Source organism: Mytilus galloprovincialis, chromosome 11, assembly GCF_965363235.1.
Source record: "Mytilus galloprovincialis chromosome 11, xbMytGall1.hap1.1, whole genome shotgun sequence".
NCBI lineage: Eukaryota > Metazoa > Mollusca > Bivalvia > Mytilida > Mytilidae > Mytilus > Mytilus galloprovincialis.
The window spans coordinates 1665412-1687472 of NC_134848.1; the positions used below are offsets into that span (position 1 = coordinate 1665412).

Consider the following 22061-nt stretch of genomic DNA (forward strand, 5'->3'; position numbering starts at 1 on the left):
AAAAATGACAAATAAAAAAAAATAGGTGACATTTCTAGAATCATTCCAAACCTGAAATACACATTAAATAGTTTTACTAAATATAGAATATGTTTTTTTTCACATTTGTTTTGAGAATTCATATCTTAGAGGAAAGGGGAGACAATTGGCAAGGGAAATAAGTTAGCTACATCTAATTATTACATTTGCATTGTTATCAATATCAAAATAACATATAACATTATAAGTCCAATAGTAACAGATAAAAAAATCAATATACAATTAATGTTCTATAAAAGTAAGAAAATAAAAAATCTAGTAATAACTACAATGTTCTATAGTTTAAACAAGACATGAAGGGATAATTGACTACACTGATTGTACAGGGATGTCTGCAGGACATTTTAAATTTATAGTGTATAACTGTAATTCATTACGGTAACTCTGAATAATTTGTAACATTACATGACAAGTATTTACGCCTCTTCATCATGTAAGACTACTTCTTTTTACATATTGCAGGTAATCTTGCACTGAGTTATTACTGAAATTATAAAAACAAATATTTTCATCAACACATTTGTAATGTATATCTCTATGTTTGTATATGTAAAATGTAATATAAATGATACCAGTATATAATGTAAATTATACTTTTAAATGAATATTCTAAACTGCCATATAAGTGCAGCTCAGTATGACTTACTCCAGTTTTTGTATTTCTCATTGTCTTAACCATTCAATGAAATAACCATATCTTTGAATAATTTAATTTTGGATGTAACGTGTCTTCTGATTGGCTTATGTTAGTTTGTTAGGAGCCCATACACATAATTTAGTCATGTGACCGTGACGTCATCAACGTTTTTTCATTGTTTAAAATGGTTTAAAATGGAATTTAAATTTAATTATAAAGAAATGACTGTAATATTTTTTCTGTCTATTCGAAATAACATAAAAAATGTGATGCACACTGTTAAATAACCCGCTACACACGTTATTCAGTGTGCACCACATTTTTTTGTGTTATTTCTTCATAGACAGAAAAAATATTACAGTCATTCCTTAAATAAAAAAGTAACAGCTTGAATTGTTTTTAATGAAAGTTATGTTGAAGATCTAAGTAATCATTAGTAAAAATGTACACTGAAAACAAAATATTAAAATTTTTGCAATCAAGATTTAACAAACCATGACTTAGCAATTCCAATATCTCTTCTATAATGACTTCATTACATATCTAGATATTGCATCTGTGATTTTTGTGCAGTTACATTGCATTGACTGTATAGCAACTTGTTTTTGTGGATGACTTGGTGTTTTCATGAAATTTGATAATTGAGTTTAATAAAGAATATAAGTTTGCTCAAATGTTATCTTTTTTGCATCAAATAAATTTTTTTTTTTTTATTTGGAACAGTTTTGGTTATTGCAGTAGATAATTTTTTTTTTTTAAACAGGATAGAAATGTTGGACCAACCTCCTCTTCTACCTGTTTCTAAGCCATGTTACTAGTATTATAAAATTTCAAGACAATAAAATTAAAATGAGGGATGTGTCAAAGGGACAACAACCCCACCAAAGAACAGCAGAAGCTCACAAATAATGTACGGTGATTTTATATCATCAATACCATACATTAAGTTGGAATTACCTGGATCAAAGAGGAATATCTGGAATTTCATCATCATCCTCTTCATCATCAGTACCAATGTCTGCATCTTCCTCGTTAACTACAGATATGTATCCTCTGCCCACCCTACCTAGCATCACATTCAAGTCAATGTCCATTTTGATCCTATCTACATTTGCAGAAGGCTGACATGGTAAATTAGGGAAAGAACATTTTCTATCATTAGTATTTGAAAATGGTCTCATTTTTCTCAAACTTTCTCTAACAACTTTGATATCCTCTGTAGATATAATTTTACTGTGTCTTGAAGCTTTTTTTGCAATGTTGTGTTCAGCATCAAAATTCCTGCATATTTGTGAAATAACTGGTGCTGCTGCAGTAACAGCAGAAATAGCTGTTTCAGTTTTATTGGCGCCCAGACCCCTGATCAACTCTTTTTGATTCCTTACGGAATGCTCCTGTACCAAATCGGCCTCGATGTTATTGCCTTGTCCACCTCTCAAATTCACCATACTGCCTTCCAACACTCTAAGTTTTTCCAAAGGAGAAAGAAAACAGGTTACCTTAGTAATGTAATCTACACATTCAAATAAGTATTTTGAAAGGCAAGAATGTGCATAAAAAATTGGAATGCACACTTTCAGGTTTGGAATGATTCTAGAAATGTCACCTTCTTTTACAGTGTCCTCCATTTGTAGGTAGTGTAATCCCCTAATTGTTAAATTTGTACTGTAATTAAATAATTCGTCATTGCTTTCTGAAGGTACCCCTGTACGCATAACATCAAATTTATGAAGTATTTCACCTGATAATTCCATCATTTTGTTTTCTTTGGTGAGTCTGCTTGCCTTGCTGATATTTTGTGGATAAGCTGTAGTGTTTTCGATATTAATGTTAAAGAGTTCAAATGCCTGTTCTCGAATAAGCTCCCTTACTATAAGTTTAAAAAATTCGCTGTGGGAATTGAAGTGACCCTTCACCTTGCCATTTACATCAGTCTTCTTCAGTCTGTTTCTCCAAAATGCCAAGGTACCTAACTTGTCTATGGAATCCATTTTGTAAAGTGCTTTAAAAGTTTTCTGTCAAAAAAATTGGAAACATAATTATTCTGAGATTGAGTAGCATTATACTGTTTTCATTGGATATGACAATCACATGATTCAACTGTTATTTTACAAATCTGACGCATTGTTTCTATTTCTTCATATATTGATCCCATGTTACGAATTATATGTATATTATTGATCAATGTAAAAAAAATCTTGCTAAATTTAGATTTGAGACATCATGATACACTTAACAAACAGAGAGGAAGTGCAACATCAGATAAGAAAATTTGCAAGTTTATCATGAGATTTCAAGAATGTTATGTTTAATACAGATGATAATAATACAAGAATGGTAATGCAACAAACTATGCAGTTATTAAAACAAATTGAATTTTCAATTTCATTTTTAATTTCTTGCATGATACAGTTGAAAAAAATGCAGATCCATATATAAGCATAATAAGGCATTGACCTCGTTAAAAGTTCACAACTGATATACATGCCTTAACAAAGTCTTTGTCTATAGATATATATTAGTATGGCGTTCATTATCACTGGACTAGTATATATTTGTTTAGGGGCCAGCTGAAGGACACCTCCGGGTGCGGGAATTTCTCGCTACATTGAAGACCTGTTGGTGACCCTCTGCTGTTGTTTTTTATTTGGTCGGGATGTTGTCTCTTTGACACATTCCCCATTTCCATTCTCAATTTTATAATAAATATGTTATCATGTTTGAGGACTATGTACCCATGTGTTCATTCAATACTAAAGATATGGAAATTTTATAGAAAATCAACATACTTTTCCACTTGGTACTCTCATATTTTGCAATTCTTACTTGATAGAGAGAGGATTATTATTTTCATGTTGCAATGCTAGGAATATTTAGTCACATGTTAGGATTTTCATGTTGTCATTTGTTTACTTATTATGTGCTATTGTAGACTAGTTATGTTTTATAACATTTTTTATTGCGCTCAACCCTTCCACCGAAACCGAACTCTATAGAAAAGCTGTAATGCTAAGGTATCATTTGTGATTTCAATTGCAACCAATTTTAACAAGAGTAAAATCTGACCCCATTATTTGAGGTAATATTTGGCCAAACCATCACTAATTATGGCTGCATTCTATAATTAAAAAGATATTTTATTCATACAAACTTCTAAGTAATCTTGCTTAAGATGCCACAGCTCAATAACTACTGGTCTCAAATGGTCAAGTCTTCCCGATGTTGTTGGAGACATGAGACGTAGTTTTTTTGCCCCTTCAAATCTGACTTTGGTTAGTTGGTCACCAGATGCAATAACTCCAAATTCATCTAACATTTCAACTGTTCCTGAATAAAAATGTAGAAGAACTTTACATATTCATTTTTGATTATTTTTTTTTTGCAGATAAATCAGGCCATATATAACATCATTTTGTTTTTTTGCTGCCTTTTACTACTGGATATGTGGTGTGTGCTTTTTCATTGCTTTCATTGTTGAAGGCAATACGATGAATTAAATTGTTTACTTTCTGTTCGTGCTTTTTCACATATCCTGAGTGGTGTAAGGAAAATATTTCTCCTCACCAGTGAAATATCAATTTTCAGCAAATAAGTGGTATAGAAATTTAAAACTGACGTTTAATTTTCTTAATTTCTATTGAAGTTCCTATTGTGACGACAAGAAAAATGATGTCCATGTTTGAAAAACATCAAAATGTGTATAATTTTGTTAATATTGCAACAATTTCAGTTTTGAAAATGAACAACTTTAAAATTTAGGGAATCAAAATAGCATTACATTCAAAATAATAACATTACATTCAATATATTAGCATTACTTTCAATTTATCAGTAATTCATATATTTTCCCTTTGATCTTACTGCCTAATATTTTCGAGTATCAACGTACTGGCTGTATCACTGAAAATATCAGGCAATACATTGTGTGACGTCATAATTACCGTTAAACAGAATAATAGGTAGTTTCGTTTTTGATACTGACTATATCATGTGAAATATCTTAACTCGCCCTAAGGGTCTCGTCTTGATATTCCACAGGATACAGTCAGTATCAAAAACGAAACTACCTATCATTCTGTATATAACAGCATTACATTCAGTCAAAATAATATTACATTAATTCAAATAAACACTAACAGTAATTAAGTGAGTTACAACTGACAACAACAAACCATGGGATTCCTGAAATGTTTTTTGCAGTAGTTTCTCATAAGAATCCATGATATCAAGAATATCTTCATATTTGGCCTCATTTTTGTGTTGGATCGGTAACTGGAACACTTGGCTTTTTTGGGACATTCCAGCACTATAGCCATGGTTTATGTGTACTGGTACTACTGTTGACATCCATTTAAATTGATCCAATGTACTCAAAATTCTTGCAATCTGAAAGTAAATAGCTTTCTCCTCAACTTTTCCACACAACTAAAAACTTCAACATTAATTCTTGAATAAAATATATTAGATAAGAACAGTTTACAAGATAAACAAGAAATTCATTATACTTTTAATACCATCTATTTACTAGTCAATGAAGAATTAATAACTTATATCAAATGATAATGTCAGTCAGTCAATACTTTGTGGTATACAATGATGGAACCAAAATTTCCAAACAAAATTTCATATTTTCAAAATTTGTAAGAAATCCTGTTTTAGTAAAACAAAGCTTTACCAAATTTTAATAAGTCATTTTCTCGGAGTTGATAAACATAATTACAAAGACTCCCTTAGACCACACTCAAAATGCAAATGAACAGGTTTTTTTTTAATGTTTATATTCTCAAAGTCACAATGAACCTGCTTCCTAGATTGTTAAACAGTTTTCTGTTTCACAAGTTGCGAAGCTATAAGCAAAGCTGAGCTGTTTTCGTGCAATATTCAAGCATAAGCTATAATTACATAGAATTCAACCTTTTGGAAATTTGTATAGGTAATATTTAGCTCTTTATATTAAACATAAAATATATAGGAAATTTTAAGAGAATGATTTGTCATAATATTCCAAAAGGTTAATTTCTATTAGTAACTGTTAAATGTTATATAAAGTAGCATTGTACTTATTCTGGTCTCCCGTTGGGGTCGATCCAACTTACACTAACATGTGTATTCACCTGATAAAGACTCTGTTTGTACAATTTTCATGTTAGTGCTAAAGCTTGGAAAGGCAAAATATAAATGCAGTGGAAATGTTAAGCAGCAATTGTAAGCTAGTTGAGTTTAACTATTTCTATAAAACTGACCAAACTACTGTAAATTCAGATATTCATGGTGTTATTAAAACTTAAATAAAAAATTGAAACATCATTCCAGTTTTGAATATAATATCCTTTGGCATCCACATTTAAGAAATACAGAAATAAATTTTCTATTAAGGTAAGTAACTTAAAACTCTGAATTTACATATATTTTGTAAGTGCAATTAAGCTGAAAAGAAGGATAAAGACAAAAAGCCACCACCATTAATGTAAGCATGTTAGATGTTAGTTGAAAACTGATATACATCTAAGCATTTTTTATAAGCAGAAAAGCATGCATGTGTTTATATACTTACCATTTCAAACTGCTTATCTCCACAATGAGATAAAAGAAATATTCGAACAAAGTTGTGTATAAATAAAATCAAAAACGTTTTTTTCCTTTCTAAAATTAGAGTAGGATAAAATTTACAAAACAATTTCAACATTATTTATCAATTACTTTATATTCATCTACTTAAATTATTACCAATATTGAATATGAATATTTCATGTTGTCAATTTCTGCTTCTGTTAGTTTTAAAACATCTCTATTAACTTCAGGAACTAAAGGGGTTCTGTTGTCCATGTCTACAGATGATAACCTGCTAGTTAAGGCATTCGAGGCAAATAAATGCAAATCTGTATTTCCTTTATCTATTGATACACATCGACTTTTAATGTAGATGTCCAGATTATCACCAGTAATTTTTAGCAATGGCTTTTCCTTCAAATAATCACACAGAGCTTTATGGCTGATTTCTCCTGCTTCTTTTATCAATCTCTGCTTACTGGTTGGTGACAATGTAACACCTACTCTATTCAATCTAGTAATAAGCTATGAAACAAAACAAAATGTGCATCTTTCATTGAAATGATATATAAGTGCTAAAAGTAATAAATTAATCAAACACATTTTGGACAGAAGACACTATTATCAAACCTTCTATGAATAAAAAAATTATTATCTATTAACATGATTAATGAATTGTTAAATTTATATTTCTACAACTATAATTATTAACGTGTGCCTCGAAATACATTTCAGACCAATGTATAAATAGTTCTGTAATTTACTATTACTTGTTATCAATCATTACATTTGATACTAAGAATTCAGACTTTTTCAGTTGCATGTATTACAGTAAATATAAAATTTATCTATAAATTTTTCAAAATAAAAAATTAACTGAGTATCTGAACATTTTTTTTTTTAATACCATATCTTCTGCTCGTCCCCTTATACAAATTGCTGTCATCATTCTTTGGAATGCACTCATTTCCGCATTTCTTGCAAACATAAGAATGCTGTATACTATAGCCAATGATCCAGTTATTCTGCTTTTTTGCCCTTGTAGATGTTTTTCATCAAATGCAGACAGCATTATTTCCAATAGAAATGGTGTCCTAAATTAATCAGTAGTTAAAACATGAACATGATTATACTGATAATTGAATACAATATTGAGCATTGTTAATTTAAACGTATGATTTATATATTCTAAAAACTTCAAGAAACACAAATTGTGTCTTATTGAAATCAATACAGTTATCTCCCCTTGGTGATGGAAGTTTTTTTCTGAAAAAAAAATCAATTATTTAATACAGCACTGTAAAGAAGATTGGAATTTTTAAAATGTATGCTGAATGATACTTGGAAAAATGTTTTAAACAAAAAAATTTTTTTAACAGGAATGCTCAGAGCAGGATACCTGCTATATTATTAGTTACACAGTGTTCAATTGTCCCAGTACCATTATTTATCGGGTCAATAAAATTCATATCAGGTGAAGGGAAGCCAAACCTATCAACAAAATATATGTTACATATTTAACCTAAATCTGTATAAAATTCAAAATTTTAGGCCTATAAAGCAACTCAATTGTTTTTATTAGGTCAATGGTGTAAGGGAGATAATTCCAATTGAAGTAAAAAAAAATTCTACAGAAATTTATTAGGGCAATATCAGCCAATGAAATTGTGAGAAGTTACTCTAAATCAGGATAATGTAATTTATATTGTTACCTGTTTTTCATTTCTTCTATAATGGAATCACACAATTTACTTGAATCTTCTGATAAATGCTCCATTTTTTTCCTGGTTAGTAGCAGACTTTGTTCTCCCATTCTTTTAGTGCTTACATTTTTAACTTCCTGATTTATCAATGATCTTGCTCTTTGCATTATAAATACATCACTTACTCTTATGTCATCTAAAATTCAATCATTGCAAATAAAAGCATTCAAATTTTTGTCCAATTTACAAATTGTTTCACTTAATGTACTTCTTTTTGTGTTACCAGTTTTATTTCATTTATTATGAGAAAGTCAACAGGGAATAAATATTATGCAGGCAGTTGTATTTTGTAAATGTAATCTTGACATAATATTTGAGGTACAACATTATATAAATAACACATAGCGGAGAGGGTGATAGAGCAGATTGTTACCTTGAGAAAACATTGTCAATCGTGGTGAAGCCAAGGTATTAGAAAAATAACAAAAGTGAGGCAAGATTTTTTTAATTTTTTTTTATTTTGCCAGTTGAATACTAAAATCTTAGCTAAAACACAGAACTTAAGCATTGTATTTAATTACTTGATGTAATTCACTTCATTGTCCTTAAATTATTGATTTTGATTGGTCCAGACGAGAGGGTGACATTAAAAAAAAATGTTACCCGCTCAGCCATGTGATACAGTAAATTAACACCCTCGTGTAAGCCAATCAAAATATGGCATTTTAACATGAAGTATAATAATAACATTTCTTATGTTGACAAAAAAAATATTAAAAACAAATCCTGTAAATGTAAGATGTTCTAAATTCATATGCTATCCACTAGGTTAAGAGTCAAAATACCTGGTTCTGTCTGTTTTTTGTCATTTGTTCTGATGTTTTCAACAAAAGAGTCCAATACACTTTCTTGAAATAGTTCCCTACAAGAGGGGGGTTTGGGCCTGCTGTAGGCATGTTCTTCTATTTCACTAGTTAAATACAATCAAAATAAAGTTCATATAAAATGTTATCAAGAATTGATTTTTTATTTAATACCCTTTAAAGCTATTTTCCTAATGCATGTAGTTCAAAGGTTTGGCTTTCTTTTTTGATAACTGTTTCTTTGAGAATAATCAATAAATTTAAAATTTCAATCAAAAGATAGTTGGGGCTAAAGCTATATAATGCCATAGGATGCTTGAGCAAAATTTATACAAACAAATTAGCAAACACACAAGCAAACCAAACCAAACCTTTAAACTACATACTTTAGGAAAATAGCTCTAATACAAGATGTATTGGTTATGGTGCTGTTTGTCTTTATTGAACATTTAAATTATTAACATCCCCTTTTTAAACAAATCATGCTAGATAAGATAATTTAATTTCATATTTTGTAACTATTGATTATAAACTCATAAGATTGGCAGTATCAAATGGAAGAGGTAACTTACTCATTTGCACTAACACTAGCAGTTGATCTTCTGATATTTGGTGTCTTGCTATAACCATGTTCTCTGTTGATTTATAAGTAGATTTTATTTATGTTGCTGTCACACTTGGAAATAACAATCAACAACAAAAAAAGCAGAAGAATTTTAAGCATATGTTTAAGTTTCAATCAGTAAGTATAGCATATCAACACATTTATAGTTATATTTACATCATTTTTAAGACACATTAAGTAGACAGTCTTCACGCTTAACTTTCGAGTCCACAAGCCCGAAATTAATTTTTTGGAACATTATAGTTGGAATATGTTAATTGGCTTGTAGAGAAGAAATTCACAAGGTCGAAAACAATTTTACAAGCCATGGTCGTAGGATTTGTGATTAAGCGTGAAGACTGAAGAAGCGTGAAGAAGTAAATTAGATTTCATAAATGATATAAATAATTTGCAGTGAACATGGTTGTTCATGTATAAAAAGCATTAATTTTGCTTAAAAAATTCAAGCAGTATCAAAATATAATTTTATAAATATATCTAATTTTATATAAGCATAAGAGATCATAATCGGTTAAACGCATCTCTTTTTTTCTCTCGATTATTCAAAACTAATCCAAGAAAATTTGCTTGTAAATTTATGAAACTTACTTGCTTAACCCTACAGTCTTTTTAACCTTGGCATTTCCATGATGTAGTACAATACTTGCATCTAAACTGAAATATACATATTTTTGCAAATTTCCATAAAAATTTCCCTATTTCCTCATCTGCACAGTATCGTCTCTCCTAGACAATCCGGTAACGTAGTAAAATTGCTGGTTGCTCCTTTTTTTATAGACTTATATATATATATTATATATGTCATGATATCTCAGACGCATGAGTTTGAATCCTAGCCAGATTTTTCTTTTTTAATTGTTAAACATAATTTTTTGAAAAAGAAAAAACAGTTCCTCTGCAAGCTAAAATATCTGGCAGTCTCTTCTCAATAAATAAATGTATTTACATGCTATTGCAAGGTTGTTGTAAATTCCAGCTGTATTTATATTGAATAATTGTCTGTGGCTATTTGCATTTCCTAATGCAATATTAAATTTTAAGAGAAACACTATATAACAGTTTGATTAGCCTAGTCGTTTCTGTAATATTTTTGTGTAAATTGACGAAATATTTTGTACATGTACTTTTTGGATTCCTTTCTTTTTAGGAATACGTAAGACAAAAAGTCTACAAAAAAACTTACTGACTAAATATCAAAGTATCATCAGGGACTGGTACTTCATCTGTTACTGATGTTGATGTGAATCTGAAAAAAATAAGTCTTTCTAAACTACAAATTTAAAAAAAAAACTTGTTCTTCTGTCATACTCAGTATAAATACAAGTAAAAGTGTTTCTTAAATAATTAATTCCAATTTATTGTATCCATAATCCAATATTCATTCTTAATAAAAGTACAGAATAAATGTTTCATCTTGAAGAATTTAGGACTTTATTCCTTTTTTTTTTACATACATAAATAGAGGTAACTAGTCTGTTTTCTGGTGTTTATTTTTCTCATGGGTAATCTTGAAAACATAATATATATATATAAAAAATAAGATGTGGTATGATTGCCAATGAGGTAACTATCCTTAAGAGACCAACATGACACAGACCTCTTCTTTTATATGTATTCAATTATATTTCATACGTTAACAAGAATGTGTTCATAGAACACCCATTCAGCACTCACAGTATCATTTTCGATGTTCACCGGACAGAGGCGGATTTAGGGGGGGGGGCGGGGGGGGGGGGGGGTTTGGTTGCTTATATATGGAATCACTGAAGCGTGGATGGAGTGGGCCCCCTCTTAGGTCAGTCAGTGGGCCCCCACTTATGAAAATTGCTGGATCCACCACTGCTGGAACATGAAATTGTGGTCAAAACTGTAATTTGGCTTTAACAATAGAAAGATCATATTATAGGGAACATGTGTACTAAGTTTCAACTTGATTGGACTTCAACTTCATTTAAAACTACTGCAACTTGTTATTGAAACTCAAAGAGGGACAGACAGAATAACAGATGAAGGAAATAATCCACAGACACAAATGTAATGCTCCTAGGTGGGGCATCAAATCTACAACAATTATATAGCTTATTCAAAATAGAATATATTAATTCATATTCTAAATCTATATCTATTTTTTTACCCCAAATCCTGGCATATTTCTGGAGAAAAATTGGCCATTCTCTTCTTCTGTGTTTTTTGAGACAAAAAAGAGGAAAAACAATGTTTGCTAGATGAAATAAAATCAAATAAACGAGAAAATGAGGAAAAACAATTTCTACAAACTGAGGCTTCATTTTGAAATAATTCATCAATCAAATCAAAACTATCTGAACCAAAAACTAATTTTAATTTAGAACTAAAGTCATAATCGGAACATTTCTTTCCATTGAAATTAAATTTAACAGAAATTCCAGAACTAAGGCAAAAACAGCAATCAAATGGGTTTTCTTTTGTTGGTGTGGTATCTGGCACATGATCTTTATTTTCCATTTCTAAAAGAGATGACAAATTGTATAGTTTTGATAATTAGAATTATCTGATCATCTTAATATCAATATTGAGTGATGAAAATGGTCTCCTAACAATTGGAAATAATCAACATGATTGATCAAAATTATATTTGTTCTCATTAAAATATTAAAATGTTTAGGCTTGTTAAAATAAAACTGAAAAAGATTATTACTTTAAAATATACAAAATACTAAGAATTTAGTCCCTGTCCTGAACCAATACTTCAGGAATTATTATACAAAAAATAAGCAAGCATAAAAAAACGATTTGTAAATTTACTATTATTCTAATATTTAGGCTAAATATAAAATTCAATCTTTCAAGTTTTTCCAAGTTAAGATATTTTTTGTAAACTGTGTAACACCAGTCATTAATTACTATACATTTACCTGATCCTATATATAAATTTGCTTTCTGACACCTAAGTGAACCACTGAGATCTTTTGTTTCTGTTTCTAAAATGCAAATGAAATAATGCACCTAAATACAGCTTTTTTTTTTTTATTAAATTAAGTTTAAATCTTTGGTGAACATTATTTATTGTTGTTCAAGCATTCCCTTTTTTCATACTCCTACCATTTTTTCCTCTAAATTCATCCACAACCATAATAGAAAATATGGAGGAGGGTGTAGTCCTATAACATATGACCTCAGGGGCATTATTTACTATTTCTATTTATTTTTCTGATTTTTTTTTCACTATCAAAGTGCCACCCATTAGACAAAAAATAAAAAATGAAAATATCAACATGAAAACATTAAATAGTGAATTATATAATGCAAAGGCATATATTATAGGACTAGAGGTGAAATAACATGTATTAAGGCTTATTGATTCATAAATTATTGACATCATGTTGACTTAGTCAAGAAGAAAGATGTGAAAATTAATAAGATCGGATCATTTAAGCTTTCTGTTTTTAATTTCCTCCATTTTGTTTATATAAATAATGTTATCAAAAGAAATAATAAAAAATATATATAACCGAATTTTTGGCAACCTGATTCATCATGTTCATGGTGATTTTTTTTGTTCAAGAAAGCACAAATTAAATAATGCAGCTAAGGCAGCAACCATTTTATTTTCTGGGGGGGGCTATGGTTTTTTTTGGAAAAAAAAGTTTGTTTCCAGGTTTTGGTGAAAAAAATAATTTGTTTTGGACCCCGAGTAAAAAAAATTGTTTGTTTCACCCTCAGCTGCCACTATATGTAATGCTAAAATTGAAAGAAAAAAATTGTCTTCGGTTTGTCGCTAAAAAAATAGATTGTTCTTCGCCAAAGGCGAAAAAAAGTTTGCACAGAAAAAAAAACCATAGCCCCCCCCCCCAGAAAATCAAATGGTTGCTGCCTAAATACAGCTTTAGGGTAGGCTATTTTTGAGCATAAAAAGAAGAGAGGGTACTTAGGGAGTTTAGGAAATACACACCTTATTATATGGCGTTATGTATACATGTAGAAATAATTTCAGCTACAGTTTTAGATAGATGCATGATTTCGTTGCAGCAAATGGATTCTCAATATTTTTTGTATTTGTTTATTTATTTATAATAAATTTGATTGACAAAATAAATTTAAAGCGATCATATGTGTCTCAAGTATTGGTAGCTGTTTTTTCCTATTTAACTATATGCCTTGTATATCAATAATAAACATATTCTCTTGTTCTGACAGTGCACATTGTCGTAGTGCAAAAGTAAATATTGAAATAATGTTCACTCTTTACATAGTCATAGAACTGGCAAAATCAGCAGCAATTTCACTTCTTTAAATTTAAAATGCCGGTGCCGTCAAAATAGTTATTTTTATAGTAATAGGCATAATAGCATTCGATTTGTGCTTTGTCAGTTTGTGTTTCCTTTACCATTATCTCAATCTTAGAAGCTGGGTTGGTGTATGCAGCAGACGATTGTTTACGTTATTGAATCCCGGAAGAAGTCCTCTATTAAAGAGACCCGAGAGATGCGAAGTGCTGGTGGCAGTGATGATAGTTTAGCGAAGCAACGTCACCACTGTTTCGGAGTTTGATGTGTCCCTCCAGCAGCAAGAGGGTTAAGCAAACCTTTGTATGGAAGTTTGACAGAAGCTATACATGACATACCTTAAGCAAACCTTTGTATGGAAGTTTGACAGAAGCTATACATGACATACCTTAAGCAAACCTTTGTATGGAAGTTGGACAGAAGATATACATGACAATACCTTAAGCAAACCTTTGTATGGAAGTTGGACAGAAGCTATACATGACAATACCTTAAGCAAACCTTTGAATGGAAGTTGGACAGAAGCTATACATGACATACCTTAAGCAAACCTTTGTATGGAAGTTGGACAGAAGCTATACATGACAATACCTTAAGCAAACCTTTGTATGGAAGTTGGACAGAAGCTATACATGACAATACCTTAAGCAAACCTTTGTATGGAAGTTGGACAGAAGCTATACATATCAATACCTTAAGCAAACCTTTGTATGGAAGTTGGACAGAAGCTATACATGACAATTCCTTAAGCAAACCTTTGTATGGAAGTTGGACAGAAGCTATACATGACAATACCTTAAGCAAATCTTTGTATGGCAGTTGGACAGAAGCTATACATGACATACCTTAAGCAAACCTTTGTATGGAAGTTGGACAGAAGCTATACATGACAATACCTTAAGCAAACCTTTGTATGGAAGTTGGACAGAAGCTATACATGACATCAATACCTTAAGCAAACCTTTGTATGGAAGTTGGACAGAAGCTATACATGACAAAAAGAGTACTATATATCTAATGCATAATGATGAAATTATTTGTTTAATTTTGCCATATTTAGAATAAGAAACATCTTGTTGCACAAGTAGATACAGTCTGGGATAAAAGTTTGTTATATATCAATTACTTTGTCAAACCTTTCTTGGATTTTATGATGGAAGAAGGTTTTTTTCTGATTAATAAAATTGAGAATGGAAATGGGGAATGTGTCAAAGAGACAACAACCCGACCAAATAAAAAACAACAGCAGAAGGTCACCAACAGGTCTTCAATGTAGCGAGAAATTCCCGCACCCGGAGGCGTCCTTCAGCTGGCCCCTAAACAAATATATATACTAGTTCAGTGATAATGAACGCCATACTAATTTCCAAATTATACACAAGAAACTGAAATTAAAATAATACAAGACTAACAAAGGCCAGAGGCTCCTGACTTGGGACAGGCGCAAACATGCGGCGGGGTTAAACATGTTTGTGAGATCTCAACCCTCCCCCTATACCTCTAACCAATGTAGAAAAGTAAACGCATAACAATACGCACATTAAAATTCAGTTCAAGAGAAGTCCGAGTCTGATGTCAGAAGATGTAACCAAAGAAAATAAACAAAATGACAATAATACATAAATAACAACAGACTACTAGCAGTTAACTGACATGCCAGCTCCAGACTTCAATTAAACTGACTGAAAGATTATGATGTCATCATATGTACATCAGGCACAATCCTTCCCGTTAGGGGTTTAGTATCATACCATCATAACATATTTGAGAAGAACATAACCCGTGTCATGCCAACAACTGTTTTTAGAATAAATGTGTTTAGTTCCGACGCAAAGACCTTATCAGTGACTCAATATTAACGCCAAAATATGCAATCTTTAATGACTTGACAACAGTATCGTAATTATATCCCTTCTTAATAAGTCTATTCAAAGGTTTTTTAAGTTTCTGAGGTGAATACTGACACCTTTGTGCTTTATAAAGAATATTTCCATAAAAAATTGGATGTGAAATACCTGAACGTATAAGAAGTCTGCATGTTGAGCTATATTTACGAATGATGTCTTTATACCGATGATAAAATTTAGTAAATGTTTTGACTAGTTTGTGATATCGAAAACCCTGGTGTAATAATTTTTCAGTAATACATAAATTTCTCTCGTTAAAATCTAAAACATTGTTACATACACGAGCGAATCGTACAAGTTGAGATATATAAACACCGTAAGATGGTGACAAGGGAACGTCACCATCTAAAAACGGATAATTAACGATAGGAAATGAAAAATCATCCCTTTTATCATAAATTTTAGTATTCAGCTTTCCGTTAGTGATATAGATATCAAGATCGAGGAAAGGGCAGTGGTCATTGTTAGTATTAGCTTTATTTAAAGTAAGTTCAGCAGGATAAATTTCATTAATATACATACTGAAGTCGTCATTATTGAGAGCCAAAATATCATCCAAATATCTAAAAGTATTATTAAATTTGTTTATCAGATGTTGTTTTGATGGGTCTTTGCTTATTTTTGTCATAAATTGTAACTCATAACAATACAAAAAGAGGTCCGCAATAAGTGGTGCACAGTTAGTCCCCATTGGAATTCCGATAATCTGACGATATACGGAATCCCCAAAGCGAACAAAAATGTTATCTAGTAAAAATTCAAGGGCATATATAGTATCAAAGCATGTCCAATTAACATAGTTTTTTTTTTTATTGCTACTAAAAAATGACCTAAAAGAGTTTGAACATATATATTCACATTCTGATTTTTTGAATGCCCATTTAATTAGGTGTGTGAATTTTTTCTTAATGAGAATGTGAGGCAATGTGGTATACAGGGTAGAAAAATCCAAACTTTGAATAGATTCAAAATCACCAATATAAGCATGCAATTTATCAAGTACTTCCAACGAGTTCTTGACACTCCAAAAGTAATTTATTCCACTATTTTCGAAGGCCTTATTTGAACAATTTATTATAAGGTTTTTAATTGTACCAAGTGTGCTGGTAAGAAGAATAGACAATTTAGTAGTTGAACAATGGCTTGAAGACGAAATAAATCTATATTTGTAAGGGGTTTTGTGTAGCTTCGGAAGCCAATACATTGTTGGGACTGTCATTGTATTTGGCTCTGCTTGTAAAGCGGTGGCTAAAAGTTTATGTTTGTTACAGATTTCGTTTTCTGAAAATGGAGTCAGTTGGAATGTTGGTGAATTGGTGATTTCCTTTTTCAGAACCTCAATGTAAAATTTACGTCAAACAATAATAATATTATTAGCAGCTTTATCGGCCGGGACAAATACAAATTCCTTGGCTAATACTTTTAGTTTATGTTTGATACGAGAAATAGGTTTATTTTGGTTATTGTTAATAGTAAAATGTTCTTTAAAATGTTGAATACGTATATCAACTATCTTCATTACTGAATTAAAAAAAGAGTCCAAAGATTGTTTGTCAGCTTTTTCCCGTTTTATCCATTTTATACAGTAAGTATGGAGTGAGTCGTGGATGATATTACGACACTCATTCCAATTAATAATTGACGGGGGACGATATTTAGGTCCTTTACTGAGGAATGATTTTAACTCTCGGTCTTGAACGATGTTAAGATCTCCTGTTATAACATGGGAAATGGGTCCATAAATATATTCGGAATTACTGCAATTACATGAAGTATGTCTGAATCAAAATTTTGAAAGCATTTTTTTCTTCCACTTTCAGTATTAATCTGACAGAAGGACTTATCTTTACGCAATTTAACGATCTGGGACTTTTTCACATGATATATAAACCTTAATAGATTAAATCCTATAAAAGATAGATAAATGCATTCACTTTTCGCGGGAAGCAATTCCAGCCGAGAACCAGGATTCAACAGAAACCTTCCGAACATTAATTATTTTATGTTCATTAACGACAATTACCCAATGGCTGCTACGTCCTTTTAAACATATTTTTAAGAAACTGTTTTAGACTTTTCGCTATCCAATGACCATTAGATTCCAAAATTTCACGAATAAACTAAACATTAAAAATAAACCATTTAAATTCTTTAAGTATGTTGCTATTGATGAGAATTTTCAATAACGGGAACGGTATCTCATTCTTGGTAACCTGTTAGCTTACGGGGGCTTCGCCGCGTTGAACCAACTACCAACAGGTGCTATGACTTAGGCCCTCAGACCCCTTGGCGAGGTTCGGACGTAAACGTAAAATGACCTAGCTACGTCACTGATAAATTTGCCAATGAATATTGACTGAATGCTACCATTTCCCCAACAGGAGGATCTTTTCCTTTGTCACCTCAGTGAGGGTCTAGAATTGGGGGAGGAGTGTCGTATCTACAAACTGATTCACCTCAGTGAGGGTCTAGAATTGGGGGAGGGGTGTCGTATCTACAAACTGATTCACCTCAGTGAGGGTCTAGAATTGGGGGAGGGGTGTCGTATCTACAAACTGATTCACCTCAGTGAGGGTCTAGAATTGGGGGAGGAGTGTCGTATCTACAAACTGATTCACCTCAGTGAGGGTCTAGAATTGGGGGAGGAGTGTCGTATCTACAAACTGATTCACCTCAGTGAGGGTCTAGAATTGGGGGAGGGGTGTCGTATCTACAAACTGATTCACCTCAGTGAGGGTCTAGAATTGGGGGAGGAGTGTCGTATCTACAAACTGATTCACCTCAGTGAGGGTCTATAATTGGGGGAGGAGTGTCGTATCTACAAACTGATTCACCTCAGTGAGGCTCTAGAATTAGGGGGAGGAGTGTCGTATCTACAAACTGATTCACCTCAGTGAGGGTCTAGAATTGGGGGAGGAGTGTCGTATCTACAAACTGATTCACCTCAGTGAGGGTCTAGAATTGGGGGAGGAGTGTCGTATCTACAAACTGATTCACCTCAGTGAGGGTCTAGAATTGGGGGAGGAGTGTCGTATCTACAAACTGATTCACCTCAGTGAGGGTCTAGAATTGGGGGAGGAGTGTCGTATCTACAAACTGATTCACCTCAGTGAGGGTCTAGAATTGGGGGAGGAGTGTCGTATCTACAAACTGATTCATCTCAGTGAGGGTCTAGAATTGGGGGAGGAGTGTCGTATCTACAAACTGATTCATCTCAGTGAGGGTCTAGAATTGGGGGAGGAGTGTCGTATCTACAAACTGATTCACCTCAGTGACACGTTCATGATGCATGTAATTCAGTAAAATCCCCATTTATTTTACGTTATTTTTTACGGATCATTTTTTTATTCAGGAAAACATTTATTGTTATCATACATATTATTATTTTATTCTCCCGGGCGCCCTTTCTTTTCCCCGGGCGCTTTTTCTTTCTTCAGGGCGCGTTTTCTTCACCCGAGCGCTCCCGGTCGCTAATTAGTTGGACCGGACACATGTTATTTCAGAAAGTCAATTGGCAATGTTTTTTTGTAGAATAGTACATTTTTTTGTACAAGTTCAACTTGTATGCGAACACAGGCATCTGAACTTTTGTTGTTGGCGAACACAGGCATGTGAACTTTTGTTGGTGGCGAAAACAGGCATGTGAACTTTTGTTGGTGGCGAACACAGGCATGTGAACTTTTGTTGGTGGCGAACACAGGCATGTGAACTTTTGTTGGTGGCGAACACAGGCATGTGAACTTTCGTTGGTGGCGAACACAGGCATTTGAACTTTTGTTGGTGGCTTTATTTCTGCGGCATTTTATCTAACCTGTTCCCTTGGGAAATGCCGCAGAAATTTTCACTTTTGCATACAAAAGTCTTAACACTTTCTGATACGTCAAATCCTCTGTTTACTAAGAAATCATCTCCCGAATTTTCAGCCTTATTTTCTTGTTACTTGATCGTCCACCCTCGCGTGCACCGAGATTCACTTGTTGTCGAGTATCGAGTTGCGAGTAACAAAAGTCGAGTTGCGAGTTACGAAAGTCGAATTGCGAGTTCCGAAAGTCGAGTTGCAAGTTAAGAAAGTCGAGTTGCGAGTTAAGAAAGTCGAGTTGCGAGTTACGAAAGTCGAGTTGAAGTTATGAAAGTCGAGTTGCGAGTTACGCAAGTCGAGTTTCGAGTTACGAAAGTCGAGTTGCGAGTTACTAAAGTCGAGTTGCGAGTTCAGAAAGTCGAGTTGCGAGTTACGAAAGTCGAGTTGAGAGTTACGAAAGTCGAGTTGCGAGTTACGAAAGTCGAGTTGCCGAGCCTGGCAATTATCGTTAGGGACCGCAAAATTTATTGTTTGGCAGTGACACTCAAAATTGTGGACGTTAAAATTATATATGTCTACATTGGCTAGAGATACAGGGGAAATGATGGGCGTGCATAAAACAAGTTTAAACCCGCTGCATTTTTGTGTCTGAACTAAGTCAGGAACCTTCAGCCTTTGTTGCTCTTGTATATTTTTTTTATTTTGGTTCATCATTATATTTAGAAGCATAGAATGGCATAAATATTCTTGATCTAACTATATATAACACTGTGTTTCGGGGCCTGCTCGGGGCTCCCTGTAGGTGTGTGATTTCTCGCTGTGTTGAAGACCAAATGACCTTCGGTTGAATTGCATATTTTGGTTGGGTTGCTGTCTCTATGACTCATTCCCCGATTTTATTCTTTAGTCTATACATGTAGCCGTCAAAGATACTATTGTAAAAACTACATTTGCGCCATTTTACAGGTAAGGTTTAATTGGAAAATTTAAAATGTTTAGTGCTACATCGTGAATAAGATTTTTTTTAAAGTATCCCTCCTGGGTATTTGGTAACTTATAAAACTAAGTCACTTAGTTTTAAAATTATAAAGTGTTCACACGTTTGAGATTGTAATAACACCCGATGCAGGACGTAACGGCCATATTGCCATGACGTCCATAGAGATGTTCTAAATGTAAAGCCCCGATCACAACAGATCGTACGATTTTTTGTCGTGGAAGATCGATAAAAAAAGTTGTCGTGGTACTGTCGTGCAAAATCAAATGCCAAACAAAGATTTCGAGAGGTCATATCAGCTACGACATGTCTATGATGGTTCCACGATGGGTATAGTACAGGAAAAAAGAATTGTAACTGTACTGTCGTGGGTTTGTCGCAAGTTAGTCTTGTGAAAGTCAGCTATAAAAGGCCCCGATAAGATAATGGAAAACAAATCAAACAAGAAAACTAACGGCCTTATATGTATAAAAAAAATGAACGAAAAACAAATATGTAACACATAAACAGACGACCACCACTGAATTACAGGCTCCTGACTTGGGACATGCACATACATACATAATGTGTCGGGGTTAAACATGTTAGTGGGATCCCAACCCTCCCCCTAACTTGGGACACTGGTATAACAGTACAACATATAAGAACGAACTATAAAAATCAGTTGAAAAAGGCTTAACTCATCACATGGACAACAATACAAATGGACGTGGCCGGGTACTTGTACATCCCGACAACACAAAAACAAAAAGACAGGAGACGTGGACATTCCCGCCAGATTTTATTTTTTCTAAATAAAACGAAAATATGTTGCCCGACGAACGTACTACTGTCGTACAACAGACAATCAATGTTTTGCGAGCATCGTACGAAATTTGGTAATCTTGAGACAATCGTGCGACTGTATTACTAGTGTCTTGCGACAGTCGCGAGATTGTCGTACAACAGTCATGCGAAAGTCGTACGGTTGTTTTTATTTTAATGGTTTATTTTGGTACCCACGACAATGTGTTTATCGCACGACAGTCGCACGTCTGTGGTAAGACACTCACACGACAGCCACAAGACAGAGACACGACAAAATATCGTAGAGCAAAACAGGTGCATGTTCAATTTTCGTCCCACGACACACGACAGCGCCACGATGCTGAAAATATCGTGCGACTGACGATCACAGATAACCCACGATTTGACCAAATTTCATGTCGTGTCGCTGCATATATGTGTCGTGGGTTCACTGAGAGCATGATGAACGATGGATGTGGGACCCAGCTCCCGTTTTCACTTTCCGCTGAAAGGCGATATTTTTTGGGGAAAACTTAGATAATCTTGTGACACTACTTAAGGTTATTGATAATACCCGAAAGTACTTGTTTATATACCATAATTGTTTACCTTATACCACCTGAGCCCCGGGGTATTTACAATACATAAACAATACAATCCATATTTGAGTCGATTTGAGGCTCTATACGAGTGCGACAATGGATATTACAAACACAGTAGCGGAATTGAGGCTCTATACGAGTGCGACAATGGATATTACAAACACAGTAGCGGAATTGAGGCTCTATACGAGTGCGACAATGGATATTACAAACACAGTAGCAGAATTGAGGCTCTACACGAGTGCGACAATGTATATTACAAACACAGTAGCGGAATTGAGGCTCTAT

The 22061-nt window shown here is 33.0% G+C and overlaps 2 protein-coding genes across 2 annotated transcripts in view; both read right to left on the reverse strand.

Annotated features, from left to right (window-relative positions):
• The window catches only part of LOC143051531 (uncharacterized), a 335962-nt gene that overhangs the window by 107960 nt on the left and 205941 nt on the right, over positions 1-22061 (reverse strand). The gene's annotated exons all lie outside the window — the stretch shown is intronic.
• On the reverse strand, positions 301-13941 carry LOC143051506 (uncharacterized). The gene is made up of 14 exons (XM_076224406.1): positions 13784-13941; positions 12312-12377; positions 11552-11598; positions 10601-10663; positions 10006-10071; positions 9365-9427; positions 8775-8899; positions 7939-8125; positions 7134-7320; positions 6404-6751; positions 4849-5062; positions 3828-4003; positions 1634-2691; positions 301-523 (listed from the first exon to the last, which is right to left on the reverse strand). Exons 3-13 carry the CDS (start codon positions 11587-11589, stop codon positions 1639-1641), a joined length of 2520 nt encoding a protein of 839 aa, XP_076080521.1. The 5' UTR covers positions 11590-11598; positions 12312-12377; positions 13784-13941; the 3' UTR covers positions 301-523; positions 1634-1638.

Bases quoted from the DNA above. Each gene is read 5' to 3' on its own strand.
- LOC143051506 (XM_076224406.1), bottom strand. From the start codon at position 11,589: ATGGCCAATTTTTCTCCAGAAATATGCCAGGATTTGGG. The intron at 10,072-10,600 runs GTAAGTTTTTTT...TGTATATTTCAG, and splicing joins GATACTTTGATATTTAGTCA to TTTAGATGCAAGTATTGTAC. The intron at 2,692-3,827 runs GTTTGTATGAAT...TTTTTTTGACAG, and splicing joins TTAAGCAAGATTACTTAGAA to AAAACTTTTAAAGCACTTTA.